We start from the raw sequence: 20,669 nt of genomic DNA on the forward strand, positions 1-20,669 counted from the left end.
TCCCCCACGCAGCTCGTCTTTACCCTCCGAACCAGTTCCGTTTCCGTCACATCGTCCATTTTTCGCATAACCGCACATGGTGCCGCACCGGCCGAGGACCGTCAGCCTCTTTTTTTGTGGGATTTTGCTCCGTTAAGGACGAGAAATCAGTCTCGTAGAAAACCGATAAATGCAAGATACTGTCGATATGGTGGACGACCAGGAGTATGATGAGGAGGAGCCCTCATTCAGCGACCCAGAGGACTATGAGGAAGATATGGAAGATGAGGGTGAGCAGCGGCAGGATACGCGCCGGCTTTCCGGCCTGTTGCTAACTGTTAGCTTAGAGTCGTAGTAACGGTACTAGCTATATATGCTAATAAGATAGCTGGCATCTTACTTCGCTTTCCCGACCTTTAACCTTAATGTTAATTAAACAATGTAGTCCGATTACGAGAATTGAATCGTTTATGTGTTTCTTTAAAGTGTTCCTAAAATAATCTAACGTTAATCGAGGTTATCTCAGATTAAATCCACGCCTATTGAAGCCTCACCCAGGCACTGGCCTTGGCATTTAGACAATTGAAACGGGGTTAAAGCAGTCTATTGTTAAACATTTTCTTTCTGCTGTCTGAATGTGTTATTAAGGCCAAGACATGTATTGCAATGTTGAAGTATGGTTTGAATGAAGCAGCTGGTGATAAAGTGCAGTTAATCATGACGCAGGGTGAATATGAGATATGAGCCCCTCAGGTCCACAAATGAAACATCAGCACAATTAATAACACCACACTCAGGTGTCAGCTTCTGAGGTAACATAGCTATATTGAATAACGTTTATTAAAACAGACCTACACGAACATTTGTGAAGTACATAATGCTCATTTAGTTTTCACACTCTTATGGAAAGGTTTTGGTCAACTTAATTTGAAATCTGTTTGTTTGTGGTGCTGTTGAATTGCATAGTGTTGACTTAATTAGTTTTTATTATTTTGTCGAACGCATTTATATCATGTGTGTAGATTATTATTAGACACACTCCTCTAATGCAATATCATTTTAAAAAGCAACATCAACTAAAGCCTCACACCATAAATAAGGATTCTTATCCCTCCAAAATATATGATTGCATTAGCTTGAGTTAGGTTTACTGAATACATTTGTTCTCTATATTTTTTAAGCCAAGAACCTCTTACAAGATAGAGAATTCACCAGGGACCCTCTGATGCATTTCCCTTGGAATTATTTGATCTAGCCCTTTTTTTACACTTCTATAGTCTATTGTTAAATAAAAAACATTTTAGATGAAAAGTTATGTAAGAAAATATTATTATTTGAAATATGAAGCCCGTTGGAAAAGATGTCATCCTACTTTATGTGAATTATTGTGAAAACCCTTTACCGACAGTTAGCGCAATACATATTGTAATCTAATAAACTGTAGCCGGTGGTCTCATTGTCAATTGAATTTGGGGCATGAAAATATATGTGATAGCCCGGTCTAACACAGACTACTAAAGTAAGTGGCTAACGTTACTCTTTCCCTCCCTTTCCTTCCCTCGTCTTCAGAGCTCATGGAGGACATCCTGAAGGAGAAGCCCCTTGAGGCTGATGGCATAGACTCGGTGGTGGTGGTGGACAACGTCCCACAGGTCGGTGCGGAGCGTTTGGAGAAACTCAAGAACGTCATTCACAAGATTTTCTCCAAGTTCGGCAAGATCGCCGCAGAGTTCTATCCAGAGGGTGACGGCTTAACCAAAGGGTAAGTGGTTAGCTGTTACTGTGGTATCAGAGTATATATTTACTTTACTGTTGAATTTAGGATATTAAACAGTCCCATATCTCCCCCAGGTACATCTTCTTGGAGTATACCGGTCCTACCCAGGCCCTCGAAGCTGTAAAGAACGCAGATGGATACAAACTCGACAAACAGCATACATTCAGGGTTAACCTCTTTACTGACTTTGACAAGTAAGTGTGCTGTGTGTGATAAGAATTGCAGAAAATGTGACGGTGTGTATACATGTGTTAATTACATCTGTTTGCTTAATTCTCTAGATACATGAACATCAGTGATGAGTGGGAAACTCCTGAAAAGCAGCCTTTCAAAGACTTTGTGAGTATTTATATGATCACAAACACTTCTTCTACTCTAAAGTCAATTATTTTAGGCTCTTTTTTGACAAATATGTTATACATTATTTTTCCAGTGAATACCAATAAAATAATTTCCTAAACTGTAATTCTTCTCAGGGTAATATGCGCCATTGGACTGAGGATCCAGACTGCCGGGACCAGTACAGTGTCATCTACGAAGCTGGAGAGAGGACTGCCATTTTCAATAACGATGCTAAGGAGCCAATCGTATCTGAAGAAAGAGCAGTACGTTTTAATCCCACTTCAAAATGCAGCATTAACGGTGAACCTATTCAATTCAAATCAACAGCTTGGAGACTGATGATGTTTTTTTGTCTCGATGCAGCGCTGGACAGAGACGTATGTGCGCTGGTCTCCCAAAGGAACGTACCTGGCCACCTTCCACCAACGTGGCATTGCATTGTGGGGCGGCGAGAAGTTCAAGCAGATCCAGAGGTTCAGCCATCAGGGCGTGTCCCTGATCGACTTCTCACCATGTGAGAGGTAATCAATATTGCTGTTTCGCACTACTTATTGAATCATTGTTAGTGGTAGTTATTACCTGATGAAGTGCTTTTACTGTGTGTCTATAAGCGTTAGCCTCAAGTGTGAGAGAGTGATGGAAACTGATAGGGATGCACCGAATGTTCGGCCACCGAAAACTATCGGCCGAAAATGGTTAAAAAGGCCCTTTCGGCCGAAAGGGCCTTTTTAACACCGAAAAAATATCACCGAATGTCAGAGAACAGGGTTACGTTTAGTGCTGCGTACCGGTACGCCGAACCGGTACTGGACTTGTAAAAAGTTTCGGTTCAAGTCCGGTTAAAACCGGAACGTCGGGAACCGGTACTTACGTATATTCTCCTTTTTTGTTCTAAACCATCTAAAACCTTCCATAGATTGAGAAATTTGTGCTGAGAAAAGACGAAAAACATTGTTTTGGCTTCTGATATGGCGGCCATTACTGAACTCACGAAGTCTCGCAAAATATCGCAACTGCTCGCGAGATCTCTGTGACGTCAAGGGAAGCTGGCTTAGACATAGTGGACACTGACAGCGTGGGATGCTGGTTGCCATATTTGGTAGTGTAGCTAAGCTAACTCCTTTGTATGTATGGTGATATAGTGTCTGCCGAAAGAGCAACACTTCACCCAGACAATGTCAATATGCTGTTGTTCTTGCACAAGAACACATAGACTTGTACTCTTGCATATTGAGTCTTGTATGTACATCACTATGTATGTAGTTGTGTTGTGTAGTTAGTAACACATGTAGAGTTATAGAAAATACATGGTGTAGACACAAGTTGGAAGGGGGCACAATAAACCTGACGAGTTTGAATTTGAGTTTATTATGAGTTTATTTTCAATTGATAATTAGCTCACAATAAGTTCACTTTAGTTACTCACACAACTTGACACAAGTTCGGACTTATAAGTCCGGACCTGAACCTGAACCTCTGGACTTGAGTCCGGACCTGAACCTGAATGTGAGTCCAGGTACACAGCACTAGTTACGTTGATCATACTCTGTATATTTGTCCGGGTGTTTTGATTTCAAGTGGTGGAGTAATCCCGAAGTGGTGAAAGTCTTTGCAGTTACACCCTCTCGAGAAATGTCAGCTGAACACGTTTTACAAATTGCAATCCGCGCCTCTTTCTCTGATATTTTGAAATATCTCCAAGCGCCAGACATGTTGGCTGTGAGCCAGCGGCGAGCATGGTCGCCGCGTTTTGATTACGTTATCACAACAACACGTTAGGTTACCAAACTTATAGGTGCATTTGTTGTTGTTGAAGGCATGGCTGTTACAGTCTTTATTTACACTATTTTGTTGTAGGCCTACTGGCCTAGATGTTTATTTTAAAGCACCTTGACTTTGTTCTGAATGCACTTTGTTGTAGTTATCCTACAGAGAAAAGAAAATGGACTTGACTTGGAATGAATGTACTGTATGCATTCAAAAGTGCTGAATCGATGTTTTATGGACCCATAATAGTGATTATTATTTAAGTTAAGTTTTGCCATAATCATGTCTTTTTCCATAATCAGGTAGCTGACCAACATTGGTAAAAAATGTATACATTATATATATATATTTCTATTAATCATTTTCGGCATTCGGTTTTCGGCCAACTGTTTCCTATTTTCGGTATCGGTTTCGGCCAAGGATTTCCCATTCGGTGCACCCCTAGAAACTGATGCACCCATTAAGATTTAAGAACGTTGTTCTAATGAAGTTGTTTCAGTGCAAATCTTAAACTAGAAAGGAACTCTGGAGGCCAACTGTCCAGTCTTCCATCATATGCAAACAAAACCACTACATTTGGAAATATTTCCAAAACTATAGAATTGTGTCAAATATGGTTAAGTTAAGGTCTTCTAAATTAGAATATCACATGTACATTGGTGAAAACAATTTGATGCATTATGTATCTGACAGATTGAAACAAATGTTGTGAGAGAAAAAAATCATGCAAGTTACTTGGTCAAAAATACTGAAGGTCCTGGTTCAAAAGTATTAAATAAATCTGCTTAAATTATTAAGTATGATTGATGACTAATGTTAGATGGACGGCATTATTTCTGAATTGTCTGAGGCTCAATGTGTGGTTGTTGTGTTTGTGTGCAGGTATGTGGTGACCTTCAGTCCTCTTATGGACACCAAGGAGGACCCGCAGGCCATCATCATCTGGGACATCCTGACCGGACAGAAGAAGAGAGGCTTCCACTGCGAGAGTTCAGCACACTGGCCCATATTCAAGTCAGTTTGGCTCTCTCATTGTCCACATTTATATAACCTCAATGTTGGATTCACATTCGTTTCTCGAGCAGTGTTTTCAATATGTTATAATGCTAATGTTTTTTGTTCAGATGGAGCCACGATGGAAAGTTCTTTGCCAGGATGACCCTAGACACACTGAGCATCTATGAGGCTCCAGTAAGTACATTTAATGTAAAAATTACACTTTTAATTATTTATGTTAAGTCTGCAAGAGCCATTAAAGCCATGTTTCTGCTCCTTTCAGTCTATGGGCTTGCTCGACAAGAAGAGTCTCAAGATTACCGGCATCAAGTAAGTGTCTTTGATCATGCCTTTTACGATTTGTTTTTCCTAATTATAAACTGACAGCTTTCTATATAGAAATGTTGATATTAATCTGTGTGTTTGTGTATCTACAGGGACTTCTCATGGTCTCCCGGTGACAACATTATAGCGTTCTGGGTCCCTGAGGACAAAGATATCCCAGCCAGGGTGACTCTGATGCAGATGCCTACCCGCCAGGAAATCCGTGTCCGCAATCTCTTCAATGTTGTCGACTGCAAACTGCACTGGCAGAGAAACGGAGACTACCTGTGTGTGAAGGTGGACAGGACTCCTAAAGGAACCCCGGTAAGTAAACAGCCGGAGAGAAGGAGGAGAAACAGCTGAGACCTCACTGGTTGGGAGAATTCTTTTTTTAACATTTATTTCATCTTTTTCAGGGCGTGGTCACCAACTTTGAAATCTTCCGCATGAGAGAGAAGCAGGTTCCTGTTGATGTGGTGGAGATGAAGGGTAAGAGTTTAGTTATCCTACCTAATATTACTGTTAATTGCTAATGTTGCTTTGTTTATTTATTGTATTAAAAAAATCATCAATGTGTACCTTAATGCTTTTGGAAAATTGTTGTAGAAACGTTTAGGCCAATATAGTCTTTGAAAGTCATTCAGTTAGAATTAAAGAAGTGTTTTCTAATTAATTTTCCTGTAGAACCGTGTTTAATTGTTTCTTGTGTTTCTGTCCATCCAGAGGGCATCATAGCGTTTGCATGGGAACCCAACGGCAGCAAGTTCGCTGTTCTCCACGGAGAGCCTCCCAGGATCAACGTCTCCTTCTATCATGTCAAGAACAACGGCAAGATCGAGCTCATAAGTGAGTATATAGGGCACATGCTAAATGTCCTATTGACATCATGTTTCAAAGTCTCATGTGCAGTTAACCTCCACCAAATGTGAAAATGTGTCCTTTTTGTCTACAGAGACGTACGACAAGCAGCAGGCCAACAGCATCTTCTGGAGCCCCCAGGGACAGTTTTTGGTGCTGGCCGGACTCAGGAGGTCAGTGAAAGTTGTGTGATTGACAGAAACAAGTAGCAACTGATGACATAATAAATAACTGACACAGCGTATGAGAGCTAAGTTCCTGATTCTAACTCTGATCTGAGGCTCACAGTATTTTATATATGCACTTGTGACTGTCCTCCTTTGTAACTAAGTGTATCATCTTTTATTTGTTCCTGTGTCTGCGCGCGCAGTATGAATGGAGCTCTGACCTTCGTGGACACGTCAGACTGCACCATGATGAACATAGCAGAGCACTACATGGCCTCCGACGTAGAGTGGGACCCCACCGGGCGCTATGTCGTCACCTCCGTCTCCTGGTGGAGCCACAAGGTACGTGGCGCTCTGTGGATGCTTGATGCTCCTTTTCTTCCAGACCTGAATTCACTGTTGATGGGTGTGAATTAATAATGAGCCTTTATTCATATATTGTTTCGTGTGTGTGTCTAGGTGGACAATGCATACTGGCTGTGGACGTTCCAGGGCCGTCTACTTCAGAAGAACAGCAAGGACCGCTTCTGCCAGCTGCTCTGGAGATCCAGACCTACTACTCTGCTCAGTGTGGAACAGGCCAAGGTACCATTTAAAATGTATATATATATGTATAGACTGTGTATGTGTTTGTAGCCAGTGATGACAGACTAAAATACTTTTCTGACACCTCGTATGAGAGCTGCACTGCGGCTCCTGATTCCAACTCTGATCTGAGGCTCACAACATCCTGTGTACCAGTGCAACACATAAAACTCCATTTTATATTTGTCGTATGTTTTCATTTGTGACTGTGGAAGCTTCTTGTAAAGTGGGTGTCCCTCTTTCTCTTGTAGACCATCAAGAAGGATCTGAAGAAATACTCCAAGATCTTTGAGCAGAAGGATCGTCTGAGTCAGTCCAAGGCTTCTAAGGTTCGACTAGTTCCTTTATTTAACTGTTTCACTCTGATGACACATCAATGTCCTACCTTTTTTTTATTTACTATTTGGGCCATTTCAGTATTTTCTCCTTTGCTTTATTAACCACTTTGTTAACAAATATTATAATGAAATTGTGGGATTTAAAATGTTTCCATCATGAAGAGATTTGAATGCTCTCAAAGTCACCATGGAGTAAAATGTTAGTTTTCATACTAGAGCCATCAAGGCAGGGCAACATTATTCATATAGCACATTTCGTAAATCAAAGTGGTTTACACAATAATACAAATGCAGGTAAGACAGAAGATTAACAAGAGACGACAAAGCTTCGCCATTCACTTATTCAGAACAACTTATTGAGCATGTTTCCAACCCCGGATATCGTTCTGTTTTATGAAACTGAATGTTTAATGTGTTTGAGTAGGAGCTGGTGGACAAGCGCAGGTCCATGATGGACGACTACCGTCGCTTCAGAGAGACAGCGCAGCAGACCTATCTGGATCAGAAGGAGGCCCGGCTCGAGCTCAGAGGAGGTGGGACCCTTTTCTCACATGTTGTACCCCTCTCTCTCACATGTTGTTCCCTCCCTTCACAGTTTTTAACTTGGATTAAGAAAACTAATGACTAATTCCTGTGTTACAGGAGTGGAAACTGATGAGCTGGACAGCAATGTGGAAGACTGGGAGGAGGAGACCATTGAGTTTTTTATCAACGAAGAAATCATTCCCTTTGGAGATCTGTAGTCCCCTACGCAGGTAACAATCAATGTTGTATATTGCCAACAAACAGTTCACATTTATTCAAACATTCCAAAGTGTGTAATTGTATCGCTTCCAGCGAGTGGTTTGCCTTGTCCGCATGTTTAATAAATGTTAAATGGTCATTACATCAGTTAGGAAAAAAAATATTTTCATTTACCCGTAGATATGTCTGACCATGTTGTTGTTTTTTTATATTTTAAATTATGTATTCAAGAATGTGATACTCAAAACAGTGAAAAGCTGCTTCAAAACTTAACAACAAAAATGTTGTAAAAACACCCACTTAATTTTGTGTAAAAAAAGGTATGCGCCTTCAATAGCTTCTAAATCTCATTCTTGAATGAAAAAAGGCTGGTTTCTGTTATCTGCCAACTCATTTAGTCTGTCTAGTTTCAAATTAATATAACGAAAGTTGCTCTTGTTTTTTGTACTCGAAGAACAAGAGCAACTTTTATTCATCAATTTCCTGCTGAATTCCTGCGTCACAAAGATGAGCGAGTCGGAACACAACAGCAACAAAGTGCAGCCAGTTTCCATTGAATAGATGGACCACGAAAACTGTGGAGAGCATGTTCTCTGGATCAGTGATGGGGACTGTTTCACTGAGAGCCATTGTTGTTGAGATTTACAGCAGCATTTTCTGTGTTTTTTAGCAGCACAACCTAGAATACAGTCATCTCCATTGTATTAGGAAGTAGCAGAAATATTCAACATTTGCAAAATGAATTCAGCCTTTTAACGGTGTTCATGCGAAACCCGGGGATCGTGTATTTTGAAATGTTATTTCCACGCCTGAAAAGATACTTGGAACAAAACTGAAAATGTCACAAATGTTTTGTCACCAATGTTTTTATTCTCTATTTATTACGTTTAATTATATCCCAAATTGGAACACAGAAATAAAGTCGAAATTCAGTACACATAGTTATTTCCCCATAAACCTAAATATTAGTCATATTGTCCATTTGTGATGCCAGCTCTCTCAAATAACCATGCTATTAAGACCTTGAACATATTTGCTCATCAAAATTCAGGGGGAAAGTCATGAAATACATTGACTCAAATGTGGAAAAACCATACTTTGGGAGCAACAACTATGTACTATTCTCTCAATCAGTTTTATGTAAACAACTAATGCACCCTGATTTATCTTGTCTTTCTTTCTCTCAGTTCCGATTTTGTGTGGAAGGAGGAGAGGAACTGCGTCATTGATTGGAGAAGGACGAGGACCACGCTGTGAATAATTGGGGTTCACGAGCCTCAACGTTCATCTTTAGTGACATCATCAAAGCACGTCTCATCGAGGGACAAGAGAGGATACTTCAAAATGTTCCCATTGACTCTCACCATCATCCGCCCACTTTTTTTCGCTCTGTGGATCCTGAAATTTAGTAAAACTGCCTGCTTCTTTTTTTATTCATTAATTGGAGTCACCTGCCCTCTATTCTCAGCCCCTCTCTTATTGGACCGTCTTTTTCCAGGGGTTGTTTTAGGAACTAGCTTCACCATGCTAGTGTGTTATCACAGGGCAGCACAGAGTGAAGTAACAGTGGGGGGGGAAGGTGTTGTGACAAAACAAGTAGCCTTCTTTATAAACGTGCTGATGTGGCGCTATAGTGGCCTGTATCCTCCTCCTTTCAGACTAGGCTTTCACACAGGGAGGTGGTGCGAAGTGGGAATAACTTTAAATAAACATTCAAACAGAAGATACCTGAATTTGTCTAAGTGTTTGTTTTTTTATTTGTAAAGGGGAGCATCTGAATCTAGTGCTGTTCAGACCAGTTGGAGCAATAGGATAGAAAACTACTAACATATTTAATAATCAATTTATCATTCTAGTAATTATCTAGAGCTCCAACAACTAGTTGATAGATACAACAATTATTCTAAAATGGCAGCATCTCAACTATGGGGATTTCCTGCTTTCCTATGTTTTATATCCCATTTATCTGAATGTTTGGCGTTTGAACTGAAAAAATAAGATGTTTACAGCTATGAGAAACTTGGATGGCCTTTTTTTTCACAGTTTTCTCATTTTATTCACCAAAAATGTAATCTAATAAAAAATCTACCGGATTAATTGATTATAAATAGTGTTTATCTGAAGCCTTAGATTTATTATTTTCAATATAAGAGCTATATTACAAAGAAAAAAACGTTTTCTTAGAAGTCAAGCTGCTGGCATAATTTCTGTCGACCATACACAACCATTGGTAAATGTACTGGGCATGTACATAATGCAATGCTTATTACAAAAACTACTGCTGTAGCCTTTAAATCTCCTTTTTAAGCTTTTGTTCTGTCATTTACTTGTCTTCAGTTCATGAGATGAGTATAAACCTTATTGTTTGAAAGAGAAATCTCATTTCATAAACGGATAAGTCTTCTCAGAATCTGCTGTTTTTAAAGCGCATCCTAAAACTGAGTTTCCTCCAGAGGTCACTGCGTCAGAGGTTTAAATAAACCATTGACTGATCCCTTAAGCTGTCACTAAAATGTACTTCAGATGATATAAATATGTCTATCTCTCACTATAGTTCAAAAATATTTGTAAGGCAAAGTCACACACTGCTTCACATTGAATGCATTTTGTGGTCCTGGAAGATGCAGCAGAGATCATAGGTTGTCTATTCTTCTGGACAGCTGGCCTCTCATTAAGCTGAAAGTGTTCCTCATGCATTTATGAAGCCATCCCTACCATGACTGACGAGTCATTTAATCTGCTATGGGAAGGTAAAATAAGTATAGTTTATTTTGTGAGATAAATACACTGTTCTGAGATTGTGGTTAGGTTAACTGTTGCTTGTCAAATGGCTTGATTTGCGTCACTGTTCTGAAGACAAACCAATCCTGCAGCATACAGACAGCAGTTGGTTCTCCATGTGCCAACAGCTTTAAGGTTCATTACTCATCCACAGGTCTAATGTTTGGTTCCACTTTAAGTATTGACTCTATAGCTGCAGGGATCTTTCACCTCATTAACCTAACAGCTTAATGCATGTACAAATGTTCACTGGGATGTTTGTCTCAGTGAACAGAACAGTTGACTTGAAGAACTAGTCTGACAGGTAGGAACTCAGTGTAACGCCCACAAATGTACCTTACCATCTGTTACATGCTACTTGAATCATGTCCTAAAATGTTGCTATCTTTTATTTAACTTAAAAAAACATTTGAATTGAGTTATTTGCTATATTTTGGATTGCACAAGCTGTGGAAGAAGTACTCAGATCCTTAGCTTAATCTAATTCAAAGCAGTGGTGGACATTAACTAAGTAGAATACTATGCATGTCATCTTTCGCTCTGACGCAGATGCCCAGCCCTGGGCAGCCGCTATCTCCCATAAGGAGGGGCTGCCCTAGCATTTTGTTGTTGTTAACAGTTTATGACAGGGCAACTCTCGGTTAGAGATAGTTATTGTTATGGGACACCTGGAACACATCCTTCTCGGGTGTAGATGACCCCGAGCTATAAGCGACAAAAAATGTGATTCAGTGTCCCTCAGCTGTTTAGTCTATCTATTGAAGAATGTTGATTATTACACTCTGAACTAGTTAAAACGTTGAACTACAGAAGGGGTCTTCAGAATTGATTTGGCATCTCTACCGTGTGGTCAGAACGTGGCCCTACTTGTCTTGTGAATTCTCCGGCCAAAGCACCAAATAAACCGTCGGTGTTTGCCATCAAAGCTCCAGCTCTCCTCGTGTCTCTCTGAGTCCTGTTTCCAATTGCTTCAGAAGTTTCCCCCATACTTCAGTTAAATTATAAGGTCCCTGTACTTTGGTATTTTCTTTTCCTGCTTCTTATACTACTTTTCCACTACAATTCAGAGATCAATATTGTACTTTTAATTCCACAATATTAACTTACTTTGCATAAACAAGCAGTCTAAAAAGTACTTAAATTAGGCCATTGTTTACCAGCTATACAACAAACATTATAAATGCACCAATAATTACAATATTTTTGTATATATTTTATTCTGAAATTGGCCGCTCTGCATGATGAGTACTTTTAATTTGTTGTACTCCAAAAATATATTTTAATGCTTATACTTTTGTAATTTGACTTACTTAGTATGAATGCAGGATAGTAGGATAGTTATTCTGTTATATGCTGTAAGAAAACATTCTGTTTAATGTAGAATGTCACTTTAGGAGACAAACAATTATAGTCAAATAAACAGGACAATATTTCTTCTGAGAACAAACTGTAAATCTGAGAAGGTTGTGGCACCATCCAAGATATTTTACTTTCTGGGGGAAATGCCATCTTTGACTTTTTTAGTAACGGGATCTGTGTGTTCTTAACTTTCAGTCGACAGCCGCCTCGTGCTTCTGATGTGGAGACAGCAGCCAACCCATCATTTCCCCTTCAGCTCACAGATGTTATAAATACTAAGAGACAGCTCTTCATTTAATCATGGGTTATTCCATGTTTAGGCTTTTATGACTTGCAAAATAAGTCCAGAAAAGCAGAGAGCATTTACACACATCTTCCAGGTAAATAGATACACATGTTCAGTGTGATGAAAGTCAGTACAATAGCTCTGGAATAGCCTAAATATCCCATTATATTCTAATTTTGCTTGTTGGTTATTTTGTGCTTTGATACAACTTTATTTATTCAGATCTGATGAAGAGCAGTTGTGATTGAAACATCATATTGGAGCCCTGCAGTGTGTAAGCCATTTACTCTTTGTCCATTGTCTGCTCACCTTCTGCTTATCACCTGTCCCATTAGAGTTGAACATACGTGCACACTCCTTTTTGTAAGATGATATCAACTGAGTACCTGAAGTTCACAACAATTACAAAGAAGTAGACTGTTGCAAATGAAAATCCTGGATAGGCTCCCCCCCAACGATGCTCATTTTTAAATAAAAATAAAAATGAATTAAAAAAAGCCTAAGGAACTAGCATAAAATAGAGCTAAAATACATAAATAATATACAAAAAAAATTGATATGAGCTACATTTGTGATAGACAATATTAATGAATAAACAGAGTGTAGCAATATAGTAAATATCTATGCAAAACAAGAAGTATTTTACTGAGGCATATACAGTATGTAAATAGTAAGTCTTGATTTAGTCTATAATTGGCAAATTCGGATTTAGTAGGCTATCTTTTGTAATTTTGACATTTATATGATAAAAACGTCTCATTATTTGACTAACCATGAGCAGGCTATAAATAATACTCTTTTTTGTATCTTTTTGGCGCCTTTATGAGGCCTCCCGAGGGTCCCAGGACCTTACTTTGACTGCCATAGGCGTAGGCGGGTTTATGGTTTCATAGCCTAAATCCGGACAGCATGTGTTTGGAACTGGAGTGTGTGGCTGGATGTTCTTCAAATAACGCGAGATTTGGCTTCGGTCTGTGTAGAGATCAGACCGCCACAGTCCTGTCTGTGGATCCCACCCGGTCTCATCCACCGGACAGACGGACAGAGAGAGGGATACCTAGCAGCGACAAAGGGCTGACCGACCATGGAGCTCATCTGCCGGGTAAGAAAACACCCTATATTTAGGTCACTTGCAGTATTTATTCTCAGACATATTAATGTGCAGACTCGTTTAATTTTCGCCGTGATGCTCCCGGTGTGAAGGGCATAAAGGGAACAGAACCAACCGGGCTGTTCGTGCACCTCAGAGGCGGCGTGATGAGGCGGTTTGTGTGGGGAGGAAGCGGAGGAGACTGTGGAGAAAAAACAAATTCATATATTCTATCCTCGGCTGTTGCATGTGAACTAACAGGAAAGTGTGCGTTTGCATGAGAGAGGTCCAGTGTCCGCAACGGCCGGTGAAAGGGCACATTGTAACATGTGTACTGTATAAATTAGTTTTTTTTCCGACCGAGGTCTAGGAGGAGGAGGTGATGGTGGGTCCTGTGCGAAATAGAAAAATATTAACTCAATTAAAGCAGTGTCTGCCTTCCTTCATGAATAGCACACGTAAAAAAACAGCACAAGTATAGTACCCGAGTAGTGTTATAAAACTTGTGTAGTGCATACTTGGCACTGAGCTCAACCGACACTGTCCTTTTTTATTTTGCGTCTGTTTGTTCGCACGTGTGTTTAAAAAAACAGCGCGTGCCAAGCCACGAGAGTGTTTGTAGATGTTGATTTCTCAAAATACGGCCCTCCAGTCAACGTGGAGTTTAAACCGAAAACTAAGTGGAAAGAAAAACCGCAAAGAAAACTATAATTTTCAAAAAATATGAGCCTTTCTCTATGATCTCCCCCTGTCTGGGTGGTATTCTGCTTTTATTAGGACCCTCGTTTTTTCCACTGTTTTCCCTGACAGCAGATGTTTTTATGGGACAATAAGGGGAGTAAATCCTCCACAGGCACTGGACTGAAGAGCCTCCACCCCCACACGGTTGTTCACATCTCCGTGACAGCTGAGCGCCCCGGGCGGAGCCTGAGGTTCCCACGGCCCCTGGGCAAATTCACACCGGTCAAAATTTTTTTTTTTTGTGACACATACTTGAAAAATATTCACTTAAAGATTATACCCAAAGTCCATCACACTTTGATGTTATACTGTAGAGACTAAGTTCAACTTTTTACATGGTTTAGATCATTAGAAATAACTCTTAATGTATATTTACAATAGTTTATATATGATTTATCTCTGAAATTAAGTTGTAGTATAGAGTAGCATACTACACATTAAGTACTTGCTAAATGTACTTGGTTGTATTTCACCACGAGTCCCCAGTATGTGTTTCGTGTTGCGTTTCATTTTCCAAGAATACATCAGTTGTCATTCCAGTTCTTGTATTTTTACTTGCTTCATCATTTTACCTCATTAGGGCTGTAAAAGCAGAAAAGGGGTCTAAGTTACATTTCCTGTCTCTTTTTTAGTTGCAGCTGGCAAGCAGGAAGTGCGTCCTTCCGCGATAGGCCGCCACCATGGAGCTGAGATAACCTCTTCCTCTTTTCTGCACCAATCACTGCACCCGATCAAATATAACCATGGGAACATGGCGTGGACTACGAGTGGCGTTTATCCTGGGGTCTTTGTTTATGATCCTGCTGATAATCGTGTACTGGGACGACGTCGGGGGCTTCAATCTCTACCCCCTACAGGAGCCCAAACATGAGTCATTGCACCCTCGGGCGACTGCTGGGTCCCCGCACTCTACGTCCAGACCCCAGAACAGTTCTTCCTCCCCCGTCCCCACTACTGCTCGCAGCACAACACTGGTGTCTGAGGAGACTGGAGGAGCAGCTGAGGAGCTTACAGAGGAGGAGGGGAAGGAAAAACAAGAACAGAGACAGCAGGAAACAAGGGAGGATGAGGAGAAGGGAAGGAGTCGTACTATTGCGGACAATATGGAGCAGGAGGACAGGAAGCAGAGGATCATGGGTGTGTGTTCTGGGAAAGACGCTGTTGAATTCCCCGGAAGTACCCGGCCGTTTGAGCAGATCCCAAACAGGGAGCTGGATCACCTGATAGTGGATGACACCCACCAGATTATCTACTGCTATGTTCCCAAGGTACAGCTGCCTTGTTTATGTGTGTCTATTTGTAGAAACATGTAGGTTGTGAACACATGTGGGCGGTGATTTAACCGTGAGTGGATGTAAGTGTAAAATAAATAACAAGAAGACAAGAACATTTAAATCATAGTGAATGTTTACTGAAGCATTTTGCCACTGGTCAAAAGACACATTCACACAAGTTTACAGCTCCTCTTGTTTTTCTGAACACTTTTTATTTCCTTTTTCTTTTCTCCATCTTTATTCTGCGTTTAGGTGGCGTGCACCAACTGGAAGAGAGTGATGGTGGTCCTGTCTCAGTCTCTTATCTCGCCCTCCTCAGGAAAACCTTACACCGACCCGGAGGCTGTTCCTCCTGACCTCGTACACAACTCCTCTATCCACCTCACTTTTGCCAAGTATGACACACACACATACACACACACACACACACACACACACACACACACACACACACACACACACACACACACACACACACACACACACACACACACACACACACACACACACACACACACACACACACACACACACACACACACACACACAAAATATGTACACAAAGACAATTTCATAAAAGGTATTTTTATGTTATCCGTTAAATACATTTTATTTGTATAGGGATTAGCAAGGGCCACAGTCAGGAATATGGTAATATATCCAAATCCCTCTAATGCCACCTGCACAAAAATAATATATTTGTAATCCCTCCGTAGCCTAAATTATGTTTTTGAAATGTTTCTGCACATTGCACAGCTATAATTCTGAGTGGAGAATGACTAAATCTTCATTACTTGCTTTTATTAAATACATTTAATCTAAAAACAGAAGTAAGCCTCCATCTTAAAAACCTGCCACGTGGGATTTATGTGATTGCAGAATGACCTTGTTGACCTCAATGGTACCAATCATACCTACTTTTAAAACTAATCTCCTATTTGCAACTGTTGCATCATAATAATATCATTATTATTTATCAATTACAATCGAAAGACACCATAATCATTTATTCCATGAATGAGCTGCAGACTAGGTAAAACTCAAGTGTTGCTCAGCTTTCATCAACATTTAAGCAAAAAAAGGGAAGGGGCACTTTAGTTTGAGGTGATGGCCTGCAGTATTAAAGAAGCATCAAGTGTTTGCAATAAATATAAACATGGGCGTAGGAAGCATCCTCAATGTGGGTGGGACAATTTGACAGGGGGTGGGCAGGTGGTTGACCTCACCTCCTCTAGGGGGGTCCGGGGGCATGCTCCCCCGGGAAGATTTTTTTTTAAATGTTGAAGTTAAAAGCATCAATCTGCTGCACTTTGAGAGCAACATGAGGGACTAAATCTATGGATACATCTCTCAACAACCATGTGAAACAGAACTGTAAGCAGATTTACTTTTTCTTTATGCATATTTTACAAATCACTCCCCTTTTAAACTGTATTTTTGTGTTACTATCATATAGTATGAGTTGGAATTATTTCATACCTGTTATTCTCTTGTTTTTTATAACCATAATGATCATATAAAGTTGTGCCTTGGAAATACTTGTTTGCATAAATGATTACCAAACCGTTTGAGACCCACTACTTAGACTAAAGTGAACTATCTAAAACCCTCAGAGAGTCCTTTATCTCACTGAACTGTAGTTATCAGCCTCTCAGTCTGACAGGAGAGGACTCTCCCTCCACCTCTTTAATAACAGCTTCTTAAATCCGGGTGCTAGTGGAGCACGCTCGTGAACTGTAAGCGCCGAAGCCTCGCAGCGGGGAAATTGGTGCGCATAATTTTACAACTAAAGACACAGCTACACAAAAAACGTACCATGTGTACGGCTCATGTGTACGGCTCTGAGAATCTGCCTTGGTACAAAGTAGCAGTGAAAACATGGTACGGAATTTCATTAATTTGGGCATTCTCACAATAAGCAAGTGGAATGAATTTGATAATGAAGCACTGACACAGCGCTCTACAAAGAGTGGCGAGTGGATAGACCGATTCACGGACTTTCCGCATAGTAAAAGTGGGGGGGTCTAAACTAATCATTTTAAAAGGTTGGGGGGACTTGTCCCACCCTCATATAATGGCTGCGACGCCCATGAATATAAACAGTAAATTCTGTCATTAAGATCATAACTTTAAGGTGTATTTATTATATTTGAGCAAAGACGTTTGGCTATACCACACAAGGAATAATTCTACACAGAAACTTGTTGAATATTATACTGCACGACCAAGCAATGAATTTGGATAAAAGACGTGTTTTAAAGAAAACTTTTAGCCCACACCAACAAAATCCCTACAAAAGAAACCAAGCCTGCACAATAATTTAACAACTCAGTAAAGGAATCTCTTCCACAAGTCAATAAGGAAAACAGTGACACTAAAAATGTGTCTTGACAAGAACTAAATGCCAGACAAACCACACACCTCAATAAACCATTTAATCCGGGTGTCAAACCAGAACGTTTACTGTATGATTTCTCACCTTGGAATCTTTTTCTCCACTTCCTTTATAAAGCTGTGTTTTTCTCTGTGCACTGATATAAAAACAAATCGTTTACTCCTCAAGGGCTTGTGTTATGGAATCATAGGATTTGCATAATAACAAATCAGTAAAAAATATGAGAAAACATATGAAAAAAAGGCACAGTAAATAGGATAATCTATGTATCTATTGCATAAAACTAAAACATTAAAATCACAACTCAAAAAGAACGCCGCTGAAGATCTGCTCTCGTGTTCCTGTTTGTGTCTTTTTCCAGGTTTTGGAGGCATTATGGTTCTTTGTCCCGCCACCTGATGGCACTCAAGCTCCAGCACTACACCAAGTTTCTGTTTGTGCGCGACCCTTTTGTTCGTCTTATCTCAGCTTTCAGGAACAAGTTTGGAAAGTGAGTGTCTAAAACTGGATGGTTAGACAGAGTGGGTGTGTTACTGTGTAAGTGTTTGCGTTGTGGGTGAGGCTGAGGAATGGGCTTCACTTTTGATTAAACAGCAGTCGTATCTTTGCTGAATTGTGAAAAGTGTGTGTATTTGTGTGTGTGTTTTCAGGCCTAACGAGGACTTCTACAAGCAGTTTGGTTCTGTCATGCTGCGTCGTTATGCTAATCTATCGGGCAGTTTGCCAGAGACAGCGGCGGAGGCATTTGCAGCAGGAATCAAACCGACGTTTCAGCAGTTTATCACATACCTGCTGGATCCAGAGACAGAGAGGGAGAGTATCTTCAACGAACACTGGCGGCAGGTATTTATCTCACAGAGCAGTGTAAAGCCGCACTTAATGCAGCTTGGCATTATTCATGAGTTGATGTACAATTCTCCTTTGGATGATCATATTTATGCTGTTTGGGATTTCTTTCAGCATACACATTTTAGTATGAGGCCTACTTTATTTTCTTCATAACATATGCCTCAGCTCGGTTAATGTAATTATTTACACACAAAAAAACGTTCAATTCATATCACACTAACATCAACAGAAGAGGTCAAGAGCAAAACACAGATTAAGCAATGTGCCAACATTTGTTTAAAACTGGCCAGAAAGATTTGGAAGTCGAGTTTAAGTCTACCGTACTGGTAATTCCAAGACCAAGGGGCCGCTAGATTTATTTTCCAGTCTCAGTCACATGTGGCAATTTAAACCTCGCCAGGGGTATTGGTACTAACAAAGTCATTAACAGATCCAGAAATTAATGTCGTTTTCAAATTGTATGCTTGCTTTTTGTGTGTTTCAGGTGTACCGTCTGTGCCATCCATGCCAAGTGAAGTATGACTTCATTGGACGACTAGAATCCTTAGAAACGGACGCGGAGCACCTGCTGAAGCTTCTGGAGGTGGATCATCTACTACACTTCCCTTCAGGGGCTCGAAACCGAACTGCAGCCAGCTGGGAAAGAGACTGGTTTGCACAGATTCCCATCGCAATGAGGAGAGAACTGTACAAGCTGTATGAACCTGACTTTGAGCTGTTTGGCTATCCGAAACCTGACAGCACGCTCCACCAGTAGACAGCACCGAGAATCAACCACCTGCGCACAGCCAGCAAATGCCTTTAAAAATCAGTCTATGATGCTGTTCTTTAGTTGTTTTCATACCTCAAATGACAGAAGTGCCTGCCAGTATTATTTAATTTTTGTCATCATTTCATATCTGAAGCACACCTGTTTACAAGCTGCGTTATCACAGTCTGGTTTCTCCATGTAAAGGCACTTTGAATAGTATTTTGTGAATAGAATGTTGGTAAGTCATTGGAAAAGACTGGTGTCAACTATTGGCTTTCATCTCTCTGAAGGGAAATAAAGTTTTTTGTAACCGTTTGACATTCTCTTTTTAGATTTACGGTGTATGTGAAAGACGTATTCAGATCATTGACTTCAAGGGGTAGTTTGTGTGTTCTTAAAAAGGGTTGTATGAGGTACTTATCCATAATTATATTACTTACATCAGATGGATGATAGAGCAAACTAAGCGATGGAAGCCGTGGTAGACCAGTAACCTCGTGTTCTGCAAAGTAAAATAGGTTTTTTTTTTGTAAAGAAGTTTTATGGCGTCTGGCCCCATCAGAATAGGCTGACTGACGGCAAGGTTAATCATGTAGAGATATTGTTTTAGGTGGCCAAAAATACATTTGCTGATGCCCTTGTCAACAGCAGTACATTGTTTTGATTCTTTGCTATCGTCTTCTCCAAACTTTGAAGATGCCCCGCGTTAATTATTGTAGATAATGCACTGACTACGGATACCTTTTATAACTCCTCCAAACTATCCCTTTTACTAAGGTACTACAGCAATTTACAATGTTAAAAACAATATTTAGCAGGAAAAGCTTCTCTATTCAAGTTTTTATTAAAAGCCAAACTCAAAAGATCTTACAGTTTAAACATTTTGTTTTCATATATTTTTTTGTATCACGTTTCATTCACCAGTGCTCTTTTTGTTCTCCCTCTGCTATTAATATAGCTATTGAGGAAGACAGTGTAGCCAAAAATATTAGGGGTACAAGCAGGTGTGACCTGATTTTTGTGTATGCATGCATATATCTATTACAGGCCTGTTTAATACAGTGTATTGGGCATGGGCAGATGTCACATAAATAGTAATGTTACTTATGTTGGGTCTTTCATAACAATTTTACCCACTGATAGGGTCATTCTGCATCTTAAGCTCTAACAAAAATGTAGTGGAGTAAAAAGAAGGCCTACAATATTTGACCATGAAGTAATCTAAGCGCCTTTTTCAGGTGCTCAAAGACACTTTACAGTGGTGAT

At 40.1% G+C, this 20,669-nt stretch overlaps 2 protein-coding genes across 3 annotated transcripts; both read left to right on the top strand.

Moving 5' to 3' along the window:
- Positions 1 to 28: 28 nt before the first annotated feature.
- Positions 29 to 9,610, top strand: eif3ba (eukaryotic translation initiation factor 3, subunit Ba). Its single transcript, XM_079685213.1, has 19 exons — positions 29 to 269; positions 1,549 to 1,741; positions 1,831 to 1,950; positions 2,038 to 2,095; positions 2,233 to 2,361; positions 2,462 to 2,619; positions 4,748 to 4,879; positions 4,990 to 5,056; positions 5,145 to 5,191; positions 5,299 to 5,509; positions 5,602 to 5,674; positions 5,909 to 6,031; positions 6,138 to 6,216; positions 6,414 to 6,552; positions 6,670 to 6,795; positions 7,047 to 7,124; positions 7,558 to 7,666; positions 7,776 to 7,888; positions 9,065 to 9,610. The coding sequence occupies exons 1-18, from the start codon at positions 170 to 172 to the stop codon at positions 7,874 to 7,876; spliced, it is 2,043 nt and encodes a 680-aa protein (XP_079541339.1). The 5' UTR covers positions 29 to 169; the 3' UTR covers positions 7,877 to 7,888; positions 9,065 to 9,610.
- Positions 9,611 to 13,254: 3,644 nt separating this feature from the next.
- On the top strand, positions 13,255 to 19,718 carry LOC307038657 (carbohydrate sulfotransferase 12-like). Of its 2 annotated transcripts, XM_079680236.1 has the most exons (6): positions 13,255 to 13,405; positions 14,767 to 15,402; positions 15,661 to 15,803; positions 18,165 to 18,293; positions 18,454 to 18,646; positions 19,137 to 19,718. In XM_079680236.1, exons 2-6 carry the CDS (start codon positions 14,878 to 14,880, stop codon positions 19,407 to 19,409), a joined length of 1,263 nt encoding a protein of 420 aa, XP_079536362.1. In that variant the 5' UTR covers positions 13,255 to 13,405; positions 14,767 to 14,877; the 3' UTR covers positions 19,410 to 19,718. The 2 variants fall into 2 exon arrangements, with proteins under 2 accessions (XP_079536362.1, XP_079536363.1); XM_079680237.1 differs by lacking the exon at positions 18,165 to 18,293.
- Positions 19,719 to 20,669: the final 951 nt, after the last annotated feature.

This window comes from Notothenia rossii, assembly GCF_949606895.1.
Source record: "Notothenia rossii genome assembly, chromosome: 1".
Lineage (NCBI taxonomy): Eukaryota > Metazoa > Chordata > Actinopteri > Perciformes > Nototheniidae > Notothenia > Notothenia rossii.